This window comes from Chelonoidis abingdonii, chromosome 10 (assembly GCF_003597395.2).
Source record: "Chelonoidis abingdonii isolate Lonesome George chromosome 10, CheloAbing_2.0, whole genome shotgun sequence".
Lineage (NCBI taxonomy): Eukaryota > Metazoa > Chordata > Testudines > Testudinidae > Chelonoidis > Chelonoidis abingdonii.
In genome coordinates, this window is record NC_133778.1 from 42974708 (window position 1) to 42995678 (window position 20971).

The window sequence follows — 20971 nt, forward strand, 5'->3', positions numbered from 1 at the left end:
GTAGAATCTTAATGAAATTCTTTAGGATGTATAGGAGACATGTTGCATGCTGAAATGGCTGCATGCTGAACTGGCTGAAATGCCTTTTTCCTGGTATATATGAAGGCAGCAGTTTTTAGGCTTCAATGCTGTACCATCTATATAAGCAGTCTGATCTCGTATTCATGGGAAGAACCTCTGAGTGGAAAAAGGAACTGTTTGCATTAAAGCAGTTTTATAAACATTGCTACAGCTAGAATGGGGGGAAAAACCCTTGAATAGTTTCTCAGATGAAAACTTCATTGAGCTGCCCAAATGAATATTTTTGTTTTTTCTAAAAAGCTGTGTTAAAAATTGGATTGGCTCTTGCTAAGCTATTGGAGCAGGTGAATGACAGGTGAATGATGTCTTACACATTTCAGATAGTATTCAGAAGTTTATTTTACATTTGGACCACTCAAGTATATTTTATAGCTATAAACTAACCTCCAGTTTCTGTCCCCAATAAGTACTAGTAGCTTGGACATATTTGGAGAACTTGTATATAGAAATAAGTTTTTTTTAAATTGTTGTTAAATCCATATTGTGGGTGAAATTCACCTCACCCTGACGAAAACCAAGCTTTGCACAGAGACCAAAGTGGGGACAACGTGACAACACTATGGGCAGGATGCAGGCCTGCAATGCAGGCACTCTTCTAACTGAACTAACACACCCACCTCCTTTGTCACAGTTCCTAGCCACTTGGTCCATGTTGAGAGTTGTGTCACTGCCCTCTTCCGCCAGCAGTCACCACCCTGTCCCACCCCCAACATTGGTTTCTGTGCCAGCCTGTTTCTGTCCACAACACACACTCATCTAGTATGTAAGGATGCAGTTCAGTCACGTGCACTTATGTGCAGCTTTCTTATGAAGCTATATCACCATATTGATCACTGTATAGCCTCCCCACTAGGGTACAGTGCATGGATTTTTGCCATGGATAAACTAAGTCATGGAGCTCCAAAAAGATGCACTGTTTATACCTGTAATACAGCTTTCAACAAATGCCTAAATCCTTCAGGATCAGGGAAGGAAAAGAGATCCAAGATGAGAGCATCCAGTGACGGCAAAGGGCAGGTCAGACCATGTGGGCCCCTAACCTTTTAGATACTTGCATTAACAAAGGTATCTTGCCACTAGCTACCATCTTCTCTCATGCTAAACCTGAATCCATGCTGTAGGTTGGGCTGGTTGGAAGGAGTGCACATTGTGTTAACAATGACAGAACAGGTTAGTTGGCATAGAATCGTAGAATATTAGGGGTTGGAAGGGATCTCAGGAGGTCATCTAATCCATCCCCCTGCTATAAGCAGGACCAATCCCAACTAAATCATCCCAGCCAGGGCTTTGTCAAGCCTGGCCTTAAAACCTCTAAGGAAGGAGATTCCACCATCTCCCTAGGTAACCCATTTCAGTGCTTCACCACCCTCCTAGTGAAAAAGTTTTTCCTAATATCCGACCTAAATCTCCCCCACTGCCATGCCTGAGGAAAGGATGTGGAGAAGAGAGAGTACGGGGACCGAAGTAGTTTGCACAGTTTATATGTTATACCAATAGAGTAAAAAACAGCAGGATCTTATTAAGAGGGGTAAGGCAAAGATGTCACATTTATTGTAAATATAATAAAGCAAAAGATAAAAGTAAACAAAGTTGTTTAACTACTTATTCCTATTACTACTTATTCCTTATACACACGTGTGTGTGTATAATCATTCTCACAACCATTCATTCAAGTTCTGTATAGGTGTTATAGTTACCAGCCTAGAAATTGCTCATCCCAAGTTACTGGCCAGGTATCTTGGTCACGAGGATGGAGCCGAGTCTGTGTCAGGTGCACCTGGAAGTTGGCAGCAGAACCAGAAACTCAAAGTCCTCAGTCTTTAGAGTCCATTCTTATAGGAATTAATTCCTATGTTAGTTTATGGGAACTGTTTCATCCTGCTGTTGCTGACTCAATCAGCAGATGGCACATTCCTGGTGGCTCCACACTGTCCAAAGTTTGTGTTTCTCATCCTTCCATGTGTTGGGGTGGATCCCAGTTTACCCTCCGGAGGTTGTCTGGTGGTCCACTTGACACATTTTTCGGCCGATGCATACTCCCTTTCTAGGCTGGCACCTGCCTAACCATTCATGTACATCAAGCATTCATCAACATACATTCCATATCTTACCCATGTTTTAATTTACGGTCTCCACCACTTTTGAAGTGTGTGCTAATTTATTTGAGACTCCTGGCCCTTTAATCACAGAAGGTGGGGGTCTGTTCCTAGGAGCCGTTGCTGTTACAATGAAGTGAAAGTCACTTAATGGCTTATAGCGGTTGTTTTCATTGTAGCAATTACAGCTTAAGGCTCACAGAAGGGGTGGTAGCCTAGTGTTCACTTTAACAACAAAGTCAATTAACTTATTTGTAGGTTTTACATTGTAATATAGTATCTTTCACAGGACAGATACAATCAATGGTTTCTGCAGACAGGAGCTTACAAGTTTTAACAGAAAACCGAAGAGATTTTTGTACTTGGTGAAACTGTTGGATTTTTAATATTGAATGTAGGCTCCTAAAGAATGAATAGACAATGTGGCTGACTTGAACTACATAAAATAAGTGTTTGGGTGTGTATATTACCAATGAAATCTTGAAAAGTTTTCCAACCAATTTATTAAACATTATAGAGCAGCTGTGGGCAACCAGTTGCCTGCGGGCTGCATGCACCTTGTCAGAGTCATCCACTGGTGAATTGTGGGACAGTTTCTTTACATTCACTGTCCACAGGCACAGCCGCCTACAGTTCCCAGTGGCTGCGGTTTGCCATTCCCAGCCAGTGGGCACTGCAGGAAGTGGCGGCCAGCATGTGAAACCAAAAGGTAGGGTTCTTATTGGGTTGCTTACAGTTTTGAATTCCCAAGACTTCCATGTTTGTACTGTTTCTCATTAACTGTCAAGCAAGGAGGGAAAAACAAAAGAAGCCATTTTTCTTGCTCTGTATTTCTGTCGTCACTGGCAGGTGGGTGGTAGAGAGATGATTTGTTTCTGATGTTATAGTACAGATACATTTATATAACTTTATACTGGGAGACTTTTTTGTCTTTCAAAACGTTGTTTTATTATGTTTTTTGTTTCACTTGAAAACTAACATTATTAGGGTTATATACAGAGTTTGATGTTTATTTTATATTAGTTTTCTGGATTTATTCTAGCATGTGGGTCCCTGAAATTTTCTGGCTATAAATGGTGTGGCCAAGATTGTTCGTTTAAATCTAAAAAAAAACCTAAATATAATCCACCATAATCACCAACATATTCTTGTTTCATTGTACAGAGTTTTATTAAGATTTTATACATGAAGTACTGAAAATTTGAAGTACCATACTGAAATACTGCAGCAATGATTAGCCCAACAACTTTAAAGTATGAGCTGTTCCTGTACTAGAGAACTGGAGCTGGTTTCCCCACCCCCATAATAAAAGTTTGCTTTACTGGATCAGATGCCACTATTTTTTTTTTAATACTTTAAAAATACATAATTCTGTTGGTTGCTCTTATAAGCCCAGTATTGTTAAATTTCCCTGGGATTTTCACTTATTTATGTCTGCTTTTTATTTTATACTCCAGTTGGGTAACAGTAGAACATAAAACTGAAATGCTTTTTATATTTTAACAGCAACTTATTTATAAAGTTGAATGCACTTGTAATGAAGCACAGCTTATTCAAACTTATTTTAATGTTTGCACTGAATGTTTTTCAGGAACTCTAGAAAAGAACTTAATGACATACGATTTGAGTTTACTCCAGGCAGAGGTAAGCCGACCTTTAATTAAAAGAACTCTTTTAGTGCTCAAAAGGGTATTTCAAAATTATATTAACCATAAACAGTAATAAAATTACCACTCTGAAGTGCTTCCTAGTATGCAAAGTTGTATATTACACTACTTAAACCAAACAAAAATAGTGCAGAATATGTAAATTCTAGTGACAAGGTTATATCTTTTACAGTATAATAGATACAGAATAGACTTTTTGTTTCACTTTTTAATCTAGTGAAATATGCAGTATCTAGAAAGGTCACTTTGCAAGGTGACATGAGTTACAGCATGTACATTTTTATGGTGTAACAATAAACTAATCATTATGTGAGTGATAGAAAGTAGAGTAAGTTATCCCTGAAAGCACATGTGGTTATAGTCTGAAATAGTACTCTGAAAATGGCATTGTGGGGGTCCACATTTGAGTCTCTTTTGGCTTCCATATAAAAATTGCCCAGTTTTACAAGTGAGAAGTGTTTGCCAATTCTGCAAACTCCACCTTTTTCTGAAAGTTATCTGTATTTCTGGCTTGTGTATCATCACTAATAATTAAGTTATTGTAATTGGAACTTTAGAATCCAGCTCACTTTTCCAGCTGTATTTGCTTTCTATTGCTAATAGTTGTCAGAAGCCCTAAAACTGTATTTTTGCAGGTAGTATTGGTTAAAACACACAGCTGATAGGTTGAGTAAAAAGATACTGTCCACTTAGCCAACATTTGGGCAGTAACCGTACTTCAAATTTCACAGCAACAGAGTTTTCTAAATTGAATACATACTAAGAGTGCCGCTGCCTACAAAGGAATCTAAATTGGAAAGGAAATTATGATTACACCTCTACCCCAATATAACGCGACCCAATATAACACGAATTTGTATATAACACAGTAAAGCAGTGCTCAGGGGGGCTGCGCACTCCGGTGGATCAAATCAAGTTCAATATAACATGGTTCACCTATAACGCAGTAAGATTTTTTGGCTTCCGAGGACAGCATTATATCAAGGTAGAGGTGTACTTAAAATAGATGTATTTTTCTTGGACATAGGAAGATAGAGGGGTGTGTGTGTGTTCTTTTGGATAAAATATACCTATAGTGCAGTCGATGGGATATATAGGACTATATGCTCTCCTCTCTTGCTAATTTAATTTATTTATATAGTGGGATTTTTGCGATGGTTTGTTTTAATATAAGTACACAGACATACCCCCTATCACTGGCAATCATTAAGGAGATCAGCCTCTAGATGATCCTCCAAACAGATCTTCATCTACCTGGATTTCTTACTGATTGTTGGGATAAAAAGAAAGAGAACAAGGCTGACCAGGAGATATTGCCCTGTTCTGACAGACAGGTAAACACCATGATTCAGGCTTTTGTGACCTCCAGGCTGTATTACTGCAACTCTCTCTAAGCCTGGGAATGAGTATACAAACCATGGAAAATGTCCAAATGATCAAAAATATAGCAGCCTGCCTACTAAGAAATACCTTTAGGGAGGATCCCATCACCCTAGGGTTCCGGTCAGTGATCTGACCTCCCGTTTACAGACTACATTGAGAACAAGGTTGTAAGTCTAAGCTTTGCAGGAGTGGGGATTGTGCTATTTTAGGCATTCTCTCTCTCTCCTTCCTTAGCCCTGGCTTTCCACAAGAATTGCATCCTTCAGAAATGAAGGAGCTGTACACAGAGTAAGACATGGGAGTTGAAGATGGTGCTCTTAGTGTCTACTCCACAGCTATGGAACTCCCTGATCAGAATGACCTTGAAAATTACAACCTTGAAATCCAAATGAAAGGGCCCATCTCTTCAGTGTAGCTCTTTCTTCATAACAATAGTAAAGCAAGCTCAACAAGAGAGCTTAAGGTGATTACCTTTTCTGCCTTGGGAGGAAGAGAGTGAGAATCACACAGCAACAACCCCGTCTTATTTTCTTGTAAGGTGCTCAGATATTACAGTGATGAGTGCAATATAAAATATCTCTCCCCTATTACCTAACTAGATGTCAATGCCAGGGAATAATCTTTATGGGCTTCATGAAGAATCAAAATGTTATGTTGTTTCTTTCTCTGCAGAGTATGATGGGCTAATAATCAATGGGAAATTATGGTACCCTTTCTTATCTTTTTCTAATAAAGACAGTTTTGAATTCAAGCACACTTATGGTGTTTGAAGCTGAAATATGTTTTCTTAAATTGCATTGGATTATTGATTTTTATTTTATGGCCACTAATACGCATTCATTTCACCTTTTGAACAGACACGGCAGATGGCGTTTCTCAAGAGCTGTTCTCTGCAGGCCTGGTAGATGGTCACGATGTAGTTATAGGTAAATTACACTTAGTTTGCAATCATGTTCTTGCTAAAACTTGTGCTAAATGTATGTGCTTCTGCATCTTTTTATACAAAATGCATTCTTGACTTTGCTTTCCTTTTCATATATGCACAAGAGAGCCAGTAGTTCACTTTGATATAAATCCCTCCATTATCTGTGGAAGTCAGAACTACTGATTTAACATAGGTTTTGATTTCACCGGGCTGTCTTTCCTGCTGTTATTTTCCAAGCAGTAAGTCATAACTTTTGTGCTAATTTCAATTTTTGTTCAACAGAAAACTGACTCTTGAATTAGCTAGTTAGGATTTATGGATGAGATTTTTCAAAAGGGCTCAGCATTGGTGTAATTCTGCTCCCATAGAAGTCCATGGTAAATCTCCCATTGAATTCATGGAAAGAGAGAGAGGAATTTAGACCAGTCCTGAAAGATTTAAAAAATACCACCTGATATCTTCAAGCAATTTCTAGTGAAAAGGGAGAATCTCAAAATGGTTAATTGCCCTAAGGTCTTTGGTGATTGCTTCTAAAATATTATACTTGGCAAAACATGCTTGGCTAGAAAAATCTCTTTCCTCTGCAACTTGGCTCCTCAAAAATTGGATGCAAGAGTCCAGTAGCTTCCTCTTTTTACCAGAACAAAGGAATTATTGAAGAGCACAACAAAGGACACTTGTGACTGGAACATCATTAAAAAATTTTAGAGGCTTACCTCTCACATGATGATGTATATTTGGTACTGGTTACACTATGTAGAATTGAATTACTGCACCAGTGTCAGAATCAAAGCAGTCAAGGAACAGTCACACCCATCACATATTGGTTCAGATGAGTAGCTTGTCCAGGTTACCTAGTGGGTTCGACTCCTGGTCCTTGCACTGCTGTCCTTCCTCACCACATTGGTCCACTTGGTTGGATCCCTGTACCCTCCATCATCCAATTTCCTACATCTAAGTACAAAAAAGTTCTGCTTGAGGGTTTTTAGCCTCATCACCTACCTAAAAGAGGTTACTCAGATACTTTATCAAAATCTAACTCACTAAAGTATTTTAGGAAGGAAACTGATATTCCAATGCTATTGTATAAACAAAGTCCATGTTTGTTTTGGCTGGGACTGGGAAGCTAAAAAAGAAGCCATACCCACTTTACATATAAACAGACAATTTCAGTCTCCATAGCTGTCAACCAGTAGTATGATTCCTGTCTGACTCAGTCCCCAAATGCAGCTGCCACTCCCTGTTTCTTCAACAGGCAGTGTCACCCAGCTCTTTTCCTCATTTTTCTCACAGCAAAAGTGAGAGGGTGCCAGAATTGCAGCCATTTCTCTCTGCATGCAAAGTCTCAAGCTTAATATTGCAACTTGGCCCCATGTAAAAGAATCCCTTGCCTTTTAGCCTTCCCCTTTGCTTTAGAGATGACATATGGATAGAATGGAGAAAACTACAGATCTTTGGGGACAGGAAGGAGTATTTGAAAATAGATAAGATCAAACTTGCACCTGGGTAAGCTGGAAGCTGGCTCCTCTTACCTGGTGTGCTGGCTGCACTCACTGGTGTTTCTTTTCTTGGATCTCAGCAACACAGACTAAATTAAGGCCTCCCAGTCCCTGAAAACTAGATCCTGAGGTACCACAGGGGCTTCAGGGCTGGGCCTTGTACCCCTGAACAAACGCTAAATTCACAACTTTAAATATTCAATCAACTTGTTGTTACTCTTTGGATAAATAGAGAGATTGTCCAGCTAGTCAATAATAAAAATATATTATCATGTTTTAATCTTATTTTGGATTGCACCAAAGAGTCTATTTTTAATACATTGGGGATCTTGATCTTTATTGTTCTCCCTATGTATATGATTGTTTCTTGGTATACCATAGTCTGTCTCATATTGGAGGGGAAAGCTATTTGTGTAGCTGTTGGACATTTCATGACCGTACTAAAATCCTGTACAATTGCATTAATTCTAGTAATTCGAAGTAACAGTATATCTGTATGGTAAAACTAAAGCAAGTCCTTACCTTGAATCCTGCAGATGTTGATCTTTGTGCTACATTTTTTTATTTTGCATGTAGTATTTCATAATGTCTGCTCATTTGTGCAGCATTTTAACATTCCAGAAATTTGTAGACAGAACAGTATTCTTCTGGAATGTGGCTTACTCTTTTCATATCTCACTGATGCACACACATCCTGCAAACTTTGTTTTGCTTCTGCACAAAAATATAAAAATTAAATTCGAGTTAGATTAACCTCCACCAAAAATAACCAAACCAAAAACCATCCCGGATGCAGATATCCACATATATAAAGCAGATATCTGGAGATTTGTAGGGCTCTAGATACAAAATTTTGGATCCACGTTGATCCACAAACATGGTCCGTGGGTATCTGGATGTGGATATTCACAGATTTGTAGGGCTCTAAAAATTTTCATCTCACTGAGATTTTATAGCATGGGGGGAAAAGTCCTGTAAATAGTGATGGTAGATGGAAAAGAACAGTGGATGTTATGCCCCTTATTAGAAGCAGTAGTGAATGTAATACTGGATCCGGAGAAACTTGGACTTCAGGTTTCGTGCTCTGATGTTATGTATATTTCAATCCATTCTTTAACCAAGCTTTAAAGGGATTGTCCAGTCTTGTCCAAAAAACATAAACAGGAGCACAAACTGAGTGTTCTGCTTGTACACCTGAATAATAGATTTACCACGGGGTCTTTTAACTGCCATACCTCCTGTAAGAAAATAAAAAACAGCATTGAATCGTTTGAACTGGGAACTGAAAAATTGATTTCCCAGAGTCGGTTAAAAGAAATTGAACAAAACTTTTTCCACTAACTTGAAACTGGATGAATTAATTTAACCCATTTGGGTTTTAAAAACAAGCTAAAATCCTGATAGGAAGATGGTCCTGAATGTGTTAATCTGTTTAGGAAGCTCATTTGTTGTGCATGTCTTGATATTGCCTTGATTATTTCAAAATAAAAGGTTTAAAGTGTGTGTGTGGTGGGGGGGCCTATGGCAGGGATATTAGTTCGGTTAACCTTGCTTCAGCAGAGGACCTGGTTCCGTTAGCTTCCAGACTGTTTGCAGCTGATAAATTGCATTTCACTTTTTAGCTGAAGCATGCACAAATTCGACCTGTAAATGTGCATGAAAACAAAGCTGAGTTCTGTGAAAGCCTTGTGAAACTTGATCTTTTCATAGCTCCTTTTTATAAATCTCTAAGGAGCTATAGAGATGGAAAGTCAGGGACACCTGTGATTAGTATCAGGCTAGACAGTTTCTTGGCATAACCTGTTCCTGAAGGGTTGTTGGAACTGTGCTCATCAAAGACTGTTGCAGAAAGCGTGGCAACTGCATGTGAGTAAAAGCTGTTACTGGGGTTCATTTGGCATGTACCCTTTCACAGCATTTGCTGTTAAGTCTCAACATTTTTGACCTCCTGAATGCTACTGGATTTGCTTCAGTTAACATGGGCTTCAGAGGAAGATTTTGAACTGAGATAAGGGTGTCAAGGATAAGATGCTGTACTGGCAATAGGCGGAGAAGAGCAGACCCCAGTGGCTGAGAAGAAGCCAGCTTCCCCCAAGACTTGGATGCTCACACTACCACACCTAAGAGAAGGAGATGCAAGGTGGTGGAGAGTAGCACGGAGGCATCCATCTGCTGACCACACATCTTGAAGTGTGCTGTCTGCTCGGAGCCCTCATCCAAGACATCACAGAGTGGTTGCTGAGGCTCATTGGACCTCTGACCACTACCCCATGTTCAACCATGTGTTCACTCAGGATACTGCCTAGTATGACCCAAAGCAGATGAGTAGGATGAGATTAAGGGCCCAGGCAAGAATATGCATCCTAGAGATGAATGCATTGCTTTGCAGGGGGTATTGACAGAAGGTTTTGGCTTCCTAGACTATGGGATGCTGTTCCAGGAAAGAGGATTACTGGGAAGAGATGAGGCCCACCTGACCAGGAAGGGAAAGAGCCCCTTCAGACACTGGCTTACCAACCTAGTGAGGAGGGATTTAAATTAGGTTCAAAGGGGGCAGCTGACAAAAGCCTATGGGTAAGTATGAAAAAGGTGACCTTAGAGGGCTAGATGTTGGGACGGGCCAGGGAGGAAAGGAATGGAAAATAGGAGCATCGAGAGAGAGAACAGTGAGGGAATCTGCACGATATATTAGATATCTATGTACACAAGCAAAGCATATGGGGGATAAACAGGGAGAACTAGAAGTATTAGTACATAAGCTAAATTATTATTTAATTGGCATCAGAGAGACTTAGTGGGATAAAGTTAATGACTGGAATACAGACATAGTTCAGGAAGGACAAGTAGTGAAAAAGGAGGTGTTGCATATATATGTATAAAGAATATATACACCTGTTGTTTGAGTGATGGTTCCTATGTTTATTCCACACATGGTTACGTATATGTGCCATGCAACTCAGTCCAGAGATTGTAGGTCAAGATGACCCTCTTGAGAAACATTCCACCTTCAGCCTCTGCTCAAGCAGCAGAGGGTTCACAGGTCTCAATTTTCACTCCCCGCTACTACTGTGACCTCTACCTGTTCCTACTCAAGAACCACTCGCTGTTACTGATGCCAAACACTTCTATCCCTCCCCAATCTTTGGGGTAATCTCTCATTTTTTGCCCACAAGTTGGACTCTGTCATGACAGACAGTTGAGTTCTAGAAATTATCAACTGTGATTACTTCATTGAATTTCTCTCCCTTCCTCCACACAAACCACCTTCCCTCTTCCTCTTCAAGGACCACTCACCAGGAGATTCTTTGCCAGGAATAGATTCCCTCTGCAGGGACCAATAGGACAAGGGCCAGCTCAGTTTCAAGGGAGAGGGTTCTATATTCCTTATACTTCTTAATCCACCCCCAAAAATGGAGGATGAAGACCCATTCTAGACATTCAGCAGTTGAACATCTTCATTTGAAAGTCAAAATTCAGGAAGTCAAAATACACTAGCATCAAAATTCCCTCCCTGGAGGAGGGAATCTGATTCATGCCTCTCAACATGTCTGCCTATATTTGTATAGACATTCATCTATCCCCTAAAATTTTTCTCCAGTTCCTGGTAGGTCAGGAACACTGTCAGTTCAGAGTCTTTTGCTTTGGATTCGCCACAGCACATAGGATATTCATAACTGTTTTCTCTGTGGTGGCAAACCAAATGAGATGTCACGATTACAGAATTTTCCCATATTTGGACAATTGGCTCCTAACAGGTCTCCAACCACAAGGTTAGATCAGTGACTTTGTTCCTGCTCCATCTTCTAGCAGCACTGGATGTTGGTGTGAACAAATAAAAGTCCATTTTGACCCCCCAAACAGACAAACTTTACTGAGGCAATGCTGGACTCAATTTCAGTGAGATCTTTTCTCCCCACAGAAAGATTTCAGTGAGACGTCTGATAACACAGGCTACTTGCAGACCAAAGACTATAGTGAAAATATGCTTTTCTCTAGTAGGCCATTTGTCTTCATGTACTTATGTGACCCCATTCACCAGACTTCATCTGTGCTGCCTCCAGGCCTTTCTCTGGTCTGTCTGCTCACCAGACAAAGACTGTATGTCATTACCTCTCTTACCTAGTGGTCGAACCCAAAACAAGTGTGAGTAGGAGTCACATTCAGCACTCCCACCCCCAGTACCACCACCACAGACACATCCCTTCTGGGTTGGGACACTCACCTGAATGATCATACTGTACAGGGCATTTGGACCCCAGGGGAAGCCAGACTGCACGTCAACTTGCTAGAACTGAGTGTGGTCCGCCTGGCCAGCAGGTCTTTCTCCTGTTTATAGTCACTGTATATCCAAGTAATATTGGACAACATCACCACGTTCTTTATATAAACAAGCAGAGTGGAGCAAGATCCCTTCGCCTTTGCCTGGAAGCAGTCAGGCTTCAGAATTGATGCATCAGAAACCACATCACTAGATAGCCACATACCTACCAAGTGTTCACTATTCTTTAGCAGACAACCTAGTTAGGCACTTTTGTGCAGATCACAAGTGGGAAATACACATCTCTGTCCTGAGTGATATGTTCACTCTGGGGGGGAAATACCTCAATGGGTTCTCTTTGCATCCCAAACAAACCAGAAATTTCCCCTGTACCTCTCCAGAGCAGCTATGGGCACGACTCCCAAGGTGATGCTTTCCTGTTGACATTGACAGACTAACTCCAATATGCCTTTCCACCCACTCTCCTGCTACCACAGATCTTGAGAAAGATTTGTCATGCCTGGGTCAGAGTCATTCTCATAGCACTCAACTGCCCCAGACAATTTTGGTTCCCAGAACTTTTGAGAATGTCAGCCTGTTGTCCTCTCAGGGTCTGTCCCTTCTGAGATCGCCTAACTCAGGAAGATTGCAAAATCAGACACTCCAATTCAGATCCACTTCTCCTGATGGCCTGGCATTTGGATGGGCATCAGATCTAGAATGCTCATGTTCAGAGGCCATTCCAGCCATTCTTACTCAAAGTAAGAAAGATTCAATTAGGAACTGCTCCCTAGCTAAATGGAAACATTTCTCTACCTGGGCACAGTGCAATCAGTCTTCTTCAGACTCTGAAGATATCTCAGTCAATTTAGATGATGTCCTGTCATTGAAGAACTTGGGTCTTTTCTTTAGCTCGTTGCGGGTCTATCTTGCAGTAATCAGTGCTTTCTTCCCTCTAGTAGACAGGGTTCTGTGTTTACTCACCCAACTCAGAAATCAGAGTTAGGAGCGAGATGTAGGGCCAAAGTAGAGAACAGTGATGTGTTACCGATTCAGTACAAAAGAGGCTTTCAAAAAGGACTCGATCAAAGCTCTGTTAATGAATGCCAGCAGGGTCCACTCAGTCTGCAGCAGGTTAGTGTTGTGTAGAATCACACCCAGCTTGCTGCAAATTAAATGGTTGTGTAGAAGAGCCGTAAGTGATTAAAGCTTGCCATATGCCATTCAACTGATTTTAGCTTGGCCAGTAGGCCAGCTTGCTACTTGGATATATTTAGCCAAACTAAACTTTTAAGCTATTGGCTTGACAATGGTCAAGCAGCTCAAATAAGAGTAAGCTTTGTGGCAATTTCTAATTTAAAAAAATAGCAGCTCAATTCAGAAACACCTTTGTCAATCTATAGTCCGCTCCATCTATTATTGTGGTTAAAAAGAAAGTAAATTCCAAGCTTTGCATATCCTGCACATTTTTTTTAAGGGAATGTTTTGTCTTATTTGAAGCCAGTAGATTTATATATTTCTGCAACAACTCAAAGGTGTACTACTTTATGTGCTAGAGACTAGCTTCAATTAAATCCCCCAAAGTCAAGATGCTCTTACAGTTATTAACATGTCTCTTTCCACCCACCAAAAATGAAACAAAACCAAAACATCCTGATAAGGGTTTGGTGATGAGCTATACAATTGTGCATCAGTGTGTTAATGACACAATCCTGTGTTCAGAAATGATTGCCAAGAGACCTCCATATAGATTTTGAACAGCATAGAGGAGAGGATAGTCTGATACATATCAGATATTTTGATGCACTTGTTCACTGCCACTGGTTTGACTCCTATTTGCCAGATGATATAATCAGAACCAAGCAACATCACTTAGTCACCAGAGCAACAACTATCAAAAATTTCTTACTGAGCAGTCTACTATGTCAGAAAGAGCCAACTGAGTAATATGTAGATAATATTTGGAATGGGTAACACTAATCATTTTTGTCTACATCTGTTACATTCTCTTGTAAGAAGTGTGAAGCCGTTTGGAGAGTATTGTTTGAATCTCATTTCTACACCTACCCTTTCATTATACTAACTTAAAATATCACAGTTTGGTTGGTTTCTTTTTCACTTGGGTTCTGATTCACATTCAGCAAAGGCGATAAGGACTGCTGCAATAAGTAGGTGAGGTTGAAAGCCTCACATCTATAGTAAAAGATTGTTGGATTCAAAGACAAGTGTGCCGGCTACACCAAAGAATGGCTGCTGGACCAATTTCAGTGGTTTCGCCATAAGAAATACTGAGCAATAAATAATAGTATTTATGGCTTTCTATTAACCTTAATGTCATAGAAATTAGAAAATGAAGACTACTGGTCTCCCCACTTCTACTGATAAATTATTCCCTACAATATTTTACTGTTTGTTTAATTTTATTTCCTTTTGGCCAGTCTAGTTTCAGATGTCTCACATGCTAAAACTTCTGCTTCTTCCCTTTTGAATAGTTTATGCATTTTTAGCATCAACTTCCCCCTCACTCCTTTGCTTACATCTTTTTCTACCCACTGACTTCTGGTTAATAGTCCCTTATGCTCAGGTGAATAATTCCTCTCTCTCCTTTGTGTTTATTCCATCATTCAAGTATCTGAAGCTAGTTCTAGGTAGCATAAGACCTGGGGATTCAGGTGAGGTTGGTGGCAGCCATGACTACCCTTTGTCTTGGTTTTTTGCTCTTTGTTATGCATTAAGGTCTAAAATGGAGGATAGTGCATATGACAAGCCAAGCACTGAGGCTGCAAGGCACACTAGAGAACACCAAAGTGAAGCAGTGGCAGTAGTGCTATCAACCTTCCATATAAGAAGAGAAAAAGCTGTCCCCATCTTTGCTCCAACTATCTCCATTCAACAATTGTTACTTTCTTCTTCCATGACTTAATGCTTCAGAGCTTGCAGCCTAAAATCTGATCATCTTTTTTTGTACCATATCATATTGCAAACTCTTATCTAACTATTTGACTGATCACCACAAGTTTTACTCTTAGATTTGTTGCACTGAGACTATTTTGTTCTTTCATTTTGTTTGCAAGTCAGTCTTCTGTGATACATCTGTCATAGCACTAGAGCTATTTTTTTGTCATGAAATTCTGTCCAGGGAATTGCTCTCTTAGTAAATGAATAGTGGTTTTGCTTGTTTGTCTGGACAGGTAAAAGCAGAAGTGTTCATGTTAATCCACATGTGATTTTCTTTTTGTTTGTTTTTTTTGAAGAAGGAAAGGTTGTTAGTTTTGAGATGTGTAGACCACATGATGCATAAAGACTTTGTATAGTACTTTAGGCAGCTTGATCACTCACTGGAATGATACGGCTTTGAAGGATATCAAAAAGTAGTGTCTTCTCTTCGTTCAAGAATCCCATAGGGATTCATTTGTAACTTACCTTGTGATTATGTGTGTCTGCTTCAACCAAAGGATCCAAAAGTGAAAGTTCAGTATGTTCACTTTACTCTTCTTAACATCTTCCTATAACAGCTTGTAGGCACAGGAAAATGCCACACAGTTCCTTTTGGCTTGCCCTTTTAGCTTCTATAATTGTTTTTTTTTCCTTTGGCTTTGTTTATCCCCATCTTCATCTCTAAAAAAATCTACTTATCAGCTGAACTTAGTGATGCTTTTTGTTCACATAATTCTAGCCTATCACCTTTCTTTCTGTAATCAGAAAAGTTATTTTGCTGAAAGTAAGTATATTACAGTTATTTATGAAAAGCTACAACATTGCTAGAAGTACCTAATTTGAGTAGCATTACTTTCTGAAAGCCTGAAGCTTCACAAGTTTTTCATTAATATCTTCAGTGCATCTCAAGTCCCTGCTAATTTTGGTAGTTTTGAGGACTTTGTTGAAGTTTTGTTACATCGTTTTTTGTTGCAGCTCAAGCTTTATATAGTATAGAGTAAAGCTGTAATATCTGTTCCATTCCTCAGTTCTACTGCCACTGTATAGTACCTATCAAATATATAGATACTCCATAAGGATCCTCGTGACAGACCAAAGAAACTCAGTCTCTATAGAAAATTGGTTTTAGTCTCTGTTTCTGGTCGGAACAGACTGTTCTGTAGAGCAGTCTTATTTATCTCTCTCCTGACCTACAACTAATTTTACGTACGCTATTTTATGGTAAGTATTGTCATCTCAACACAGTCACGTAACTCCCATTAGCTTTAATAAGAGATGCGCACACATTATTAATAGACTTGCCCCTAAGGATTTTATAGATAACTAGGAGCTCAAATATTTTAAACACGTCCAGCTCATTTAGATCCTAACACACTGAAGGGTGACTCATAATGACTAGACTCTTGGGGATTCAGAGAGCATCAAATACAGCCTTAGGTGGTCAAACCTTGCATCTAATTGCTCCTTCAAAGAAGAAAAATCTGAATATTATGCCTTTTTAATCATGTAAGCTGTGTATAAAATGTCTTTGATACTGAAGAACTTTATGTTCATTGAAATATATTCTGCTTTATTAATTTCAAGGGTCAAAAGAGTTCAAGATGTTAAACTCATTGTCCAACATAAAAATAGCGATACAATGAATTATGGGGGGGTTTCCTACAGACACCCTAGCTTACTCAATTTCTTGGTAAACGTGCAAAAGCATTTGTTCTAAAGTTGAAAGACAAGAAAGAACAAGAAATTAAAACAAGTGTTTATATTGAAACTGAATGATTAGGCAAAACAAAATTAAACCTTTAAAGCCCATCTCCTTTTTAGATATAAAATATTATAGCCTCTTATTTTCAGAACGTTTCTGATGAAAAGGCAAGAGTTAATTTTACTTACAATTCTTATGTCTAAAGGATATTCACTTTTCCTGTTTTTAACAGACAGACTGACCCAAGGGGAAGGAGAGAGGGGATGGGAAAGGTGGGGGGTAATATGGCTTTTGGTGATGTCTTTAGAACACTGAATGGCTGGTCAGTCACAAATGGATACTTTGCCTAACAGGTCAACCACAGTACCTATTGCAAGGGCCCTGGTTCACATTCTGGTCAGGGACGTCATGTGGTTGAACCTTTTCTCCTTAGGTACAGCAGGATTGTCGTCATCTCATCTCACTGTGCTGATGCAATGCAGTTTATTTCAGCATTTGATGAAAAGTCAATAAAATAAGAGGAAGGAGGGGAGAAAGTAGCACAAAAGGAATGGAACAGAACAGGATCTTATGTGCCTTTACAGTACTGGCAATTAGGTATCCACACTGATGAGCTGAGGAATGGATGTCAGGATAATAGGATTTTCAGTACTCACAAGTGAAAAAGAAAGTTTCTTGAAGAAGAGCAAAGCTTAATAGCCTTCTCTCAGGAAGAAAGTCTTTCAGGCTCATTTTCTGCTCCTGGCTTGGGTTCAAGGAAAATAGGATGAGACAAGATGAGCTGGGATGTCAAATGGGACAGAAGAGAGGAGCATGGGTTTTTTTCTTTCTTTTAAAGTCTCTTTTTAAGAAACCCAAAAAGCGAAAAATGGGCTGTTCATCATTATTTTGTCTACTAGTTATGCCCAATAGCCAACATACCAATTTTGGCCACACGTTTCCTGGTTTTTAACCAGCATAATTCTAACACTGTCACAGCCAGGCTGTGGGCAACCAGACCAAGCAGTCAGAGCTAGGGACTGTGGTAGCAGGTCAGGAGTCAGCTGGATCAGGATATCAGGGGGTCAGAAGTAGGAGACAAACTGGAGAATAGAACCATGAATCAGATGCCAGGAGTTGTGACAGGCCAGGATGTCAGAAGATCAAGCTGGGGCACAGGAAAAGGAAGCACAAGGCACACAGTTGTTCAGACAGCTTCTTGTTCCTCCTGCTGGCTTAAGTAGGGCCAGCAGGTCAACCAGCTGCTCTGGGACTCCACCAATAGGACTGAAGGGGCAGAGCCTCAAACTAGAGCTGGGCTTCATAGTCCCAGGTATGCAAGTGTCAGCAGGCTGGAGCGTGGCTGCACCTATAAACTGTGAAAACCCAGGTTTGAGACCAGTGTTCACAACAAATGCAGTTCTTGAATCATATTACTAAGTTGTTCTTGTTTGGTCTTATTTTGTTTTCCCCTTTCTCTGCGCAATCATTGGCAACCTTGAGCTCAAGTTCTCTGTCTGGGTAATTCATATGCTACTTTAATCACAGGTTGATTACTTTACCTCAGCCTTGTCAAAATGCTACAGGTATCAGTGTTTTACAATAGGTCTAAAATATTGAGCGTGACCTACCTAGGAGCATGAAGCTTAGAAGTCATTAAGGTGTCTCTTTCAAACTACTTCTCCTCAACTACAGTGTCAGAATTCTTGGGTTTGAATATATAATCATGGACAACCAAAATCTTGTTGAGACTTCTAATTTCTGAAGTGTCTATTGGCATTTTCCACTCTAAACCACATGTGTTCTTGATTCTGTTACAGAAAAAAAAATATGAATTTTCTCTAGAAACTGCTCTGGTTACTTAGTTTTGTGGTTAATGCATTAACATCGGGTTCTGTAACACTTGCTTTTAAGCTTGCGATGGCTGTCTGGCTTTTCTCCTGAGATCAGGTTTTTCTGTTTCAAAGTATCTTCCTAAATCTGATTTTTCTAAAGTTTCTGGAAAAATGATAAATTGCTAGTTATGTGAATATCTTAATTTTTAAATCAGTGAAAACAATTGTCACAATTTGAATCGGTTTTGCTTATAGTATGAGGAGTACATTGTTATGAGTCACTGGCATCAGATATTACTTACCCGATACTTAATATTGAGTATTTTTTGTTTTTGACCCCCTAACCAATACCATGTTGCTGGAATTGCTTAACACTAGGTATAGTTCTAGCACCAAAATTATTTCATGTTCACATTTGATATAACGTTCCTATTCAATGGAATATACTCTGTTCTCAGTAGATGGAAAACTTTCTGGCAGCTATTGCTTGCCATACTACTTTGGTTCAGTCCTGAGTTCATGTCTTTCTGCCTGCTACCTCTGGGTATTAAGGAATTTGAGGACTACCATCTTTACATAATCTCTAAATTTTATGCAGTTCAAGTGGGGATGAATATTTCATAGGTTCCTATCTGTCAGAACTGTCTTTAAGCAATGCAAACATGGATTTGCAACCTTCCTACTACATAAGGCTGGCAAGAATTCAACATTTTTATCCTACCGTTTCCTGTTTAAGGAGACTTACTGTCAATATCTCTTTCCAACAGGACCAGATTCAAACCTCCCCTTACAGTCTGCGACTGGGATGTGTGTTTGGGTTATAGATTGTTTCAGCATTTAATCTTTTGGAGACTTGATATCTGACACCCCCCCCCACCTCAAACGCCAGTGAAATTAATGCTCTCTAGAAAATGCCAGCATTTTAAGGATTAAACATCACGGACAAACATTTTTCATCTATACTATATCTCCATAAACACACATTTTAAGCTGATGATAATTGTGTTGAACTTTATTCACTTGTAAAAACACTTGTAGTTGAGCATTTTAGTTGCTGGGGCTGCTGCTGTCTTCCCTGTATTGACTTCAGCTCATGCAACATCTAGTTGCTCCTCTTAGACTTCTTGGAGAGGGGGGGAAAAAAACAAAAACGGAACACTGTCACAAAGTCCACTGGCTCCATGTCATACAGCACACTGATTTTAGGAAGTTTTTCTCCACTGTTTAGCTGGACTGCTCCTCTATTTGTCTGTTTTGACCTCAAAGCTTTCATGAGTCAGCTTCTCAAAAGAAAATATAGTGCATCTAATGTGAAGCTGTCTGCTAGTAGTGGCACAGTGTTCTAATCTGCTAAATTTTGGAATAGATACATTGAGATATGCATTAAAAACAAACTGAAAGGCCAGAAATGTAACTTTAAGGAAGGGGTGTGTATAGCAGTGTTTCCATGAGTATTTTGAAATATCTCTGAAAGCTATTTATCAATTAAACATTCCTCTGCAGTATTTGCAGCGCAGCTGTTACAGCATTGTTTTAATGCATGAAAACCTAAAAGTGAAATTGATTGATTGGAAATTTAATCAAAACTGTAAGTGAAACTCACTTGATAATTCCTTTATTCACATAAAAATGCATAAAGGAAACAAATGTAAAGTAAATTAGATTTTTATCTGTAGCATAAGTAACTTTTTAAGGCCTTTAAATGAAAGGATTCCATTTTAAATATATTCCGTTAGATTCCTATTATACAAAACACTCTACTGTCTTTAAAACAACCTTTCATTGCAATTAATTAAAATAAAATTGAATTAATTTACCTCTATACACTTTCTGCAGAAAATGCTGTGGATCTGGCCCATAACCTGGCAAGTTGTCTAAACTGCATAACAGTTTGAACTACTATCTCCTCATTTTAAGTGTGGCAGATTTCTGTATCCCCCAGTGTCTTACAGTTATTAGAATATTCACAACTTTGCTTCCTGTCTGATAGATGAAATATCATAAAACATCAAAGTATATGTGTAATAAAATTGTACCTTCCTGCCTCATTGCTTTAACTTCCCCACCACTCTCCTCTTAGCAGGGCCGGTGCAACCACTAGGCGAACTAAGCGGCTGCCTAGGGCCAGGGCCGGCTCCAGGGGTTTTGCCACCCCAAGCAGCCCAAAAAAAACCAGTCGCAATCTGTGGCAATTCAGTGGGAAGCCCTTCATTCCAAGCAGGAGTGAGGGACCCTCTGCCGAATTGCCACTGAATACCTGGACGTGCTGCCCCTGTCCAGAGTGGCCACCTCAAGCACCCGGTTGCTAAGTGGGTGCCTGGAGCCGGCCCTGCCTAGGGTGCCTAGTGGTGAGGGCGCCTAAAAGCCCGCTCAGGCGAGGAGGTGGACTAGAGGTGATCTAGGGCTTGGGGATGCATAGAGGGCTGCCCACAGTAACGGGGGACACACAGGGGAACCGCTCCCTGCCGCAGATCACCTCCACTCTGCTACCTCCGCTGAGCACACAGCCCTCGCTCTAATGCTCCTCCAATCGGTGCCGCAAGCCTGGGAGGGGAGGAGAATTAGAGTGGCGCCGGCGTGCTCAGCGGAGGCGGCGGAGCGGAGGTGAC

General features: G+C 39.9%; 1 protein-coding gene across 1 annotated transcript in view; it reads left to right on the top strand.

Annotated features, from left to right (window-relative positions):
* Positions 1 to 20971, top strand: part of STK39 (serine/threonine kinase 39) — a 177299-nt gene that overhangs the window by 138743 nt on the left and 17585 nt on the right. Inside the window, 2 exon segments of the mRNA XM_075070137.1 lie at positions 3769 to 3821; positions 6085 to 6153. Coding sequence (XP_074926238.1) covers positions 3769 to 3821; positions 6085 to 6153 — 122 coding nt within the window.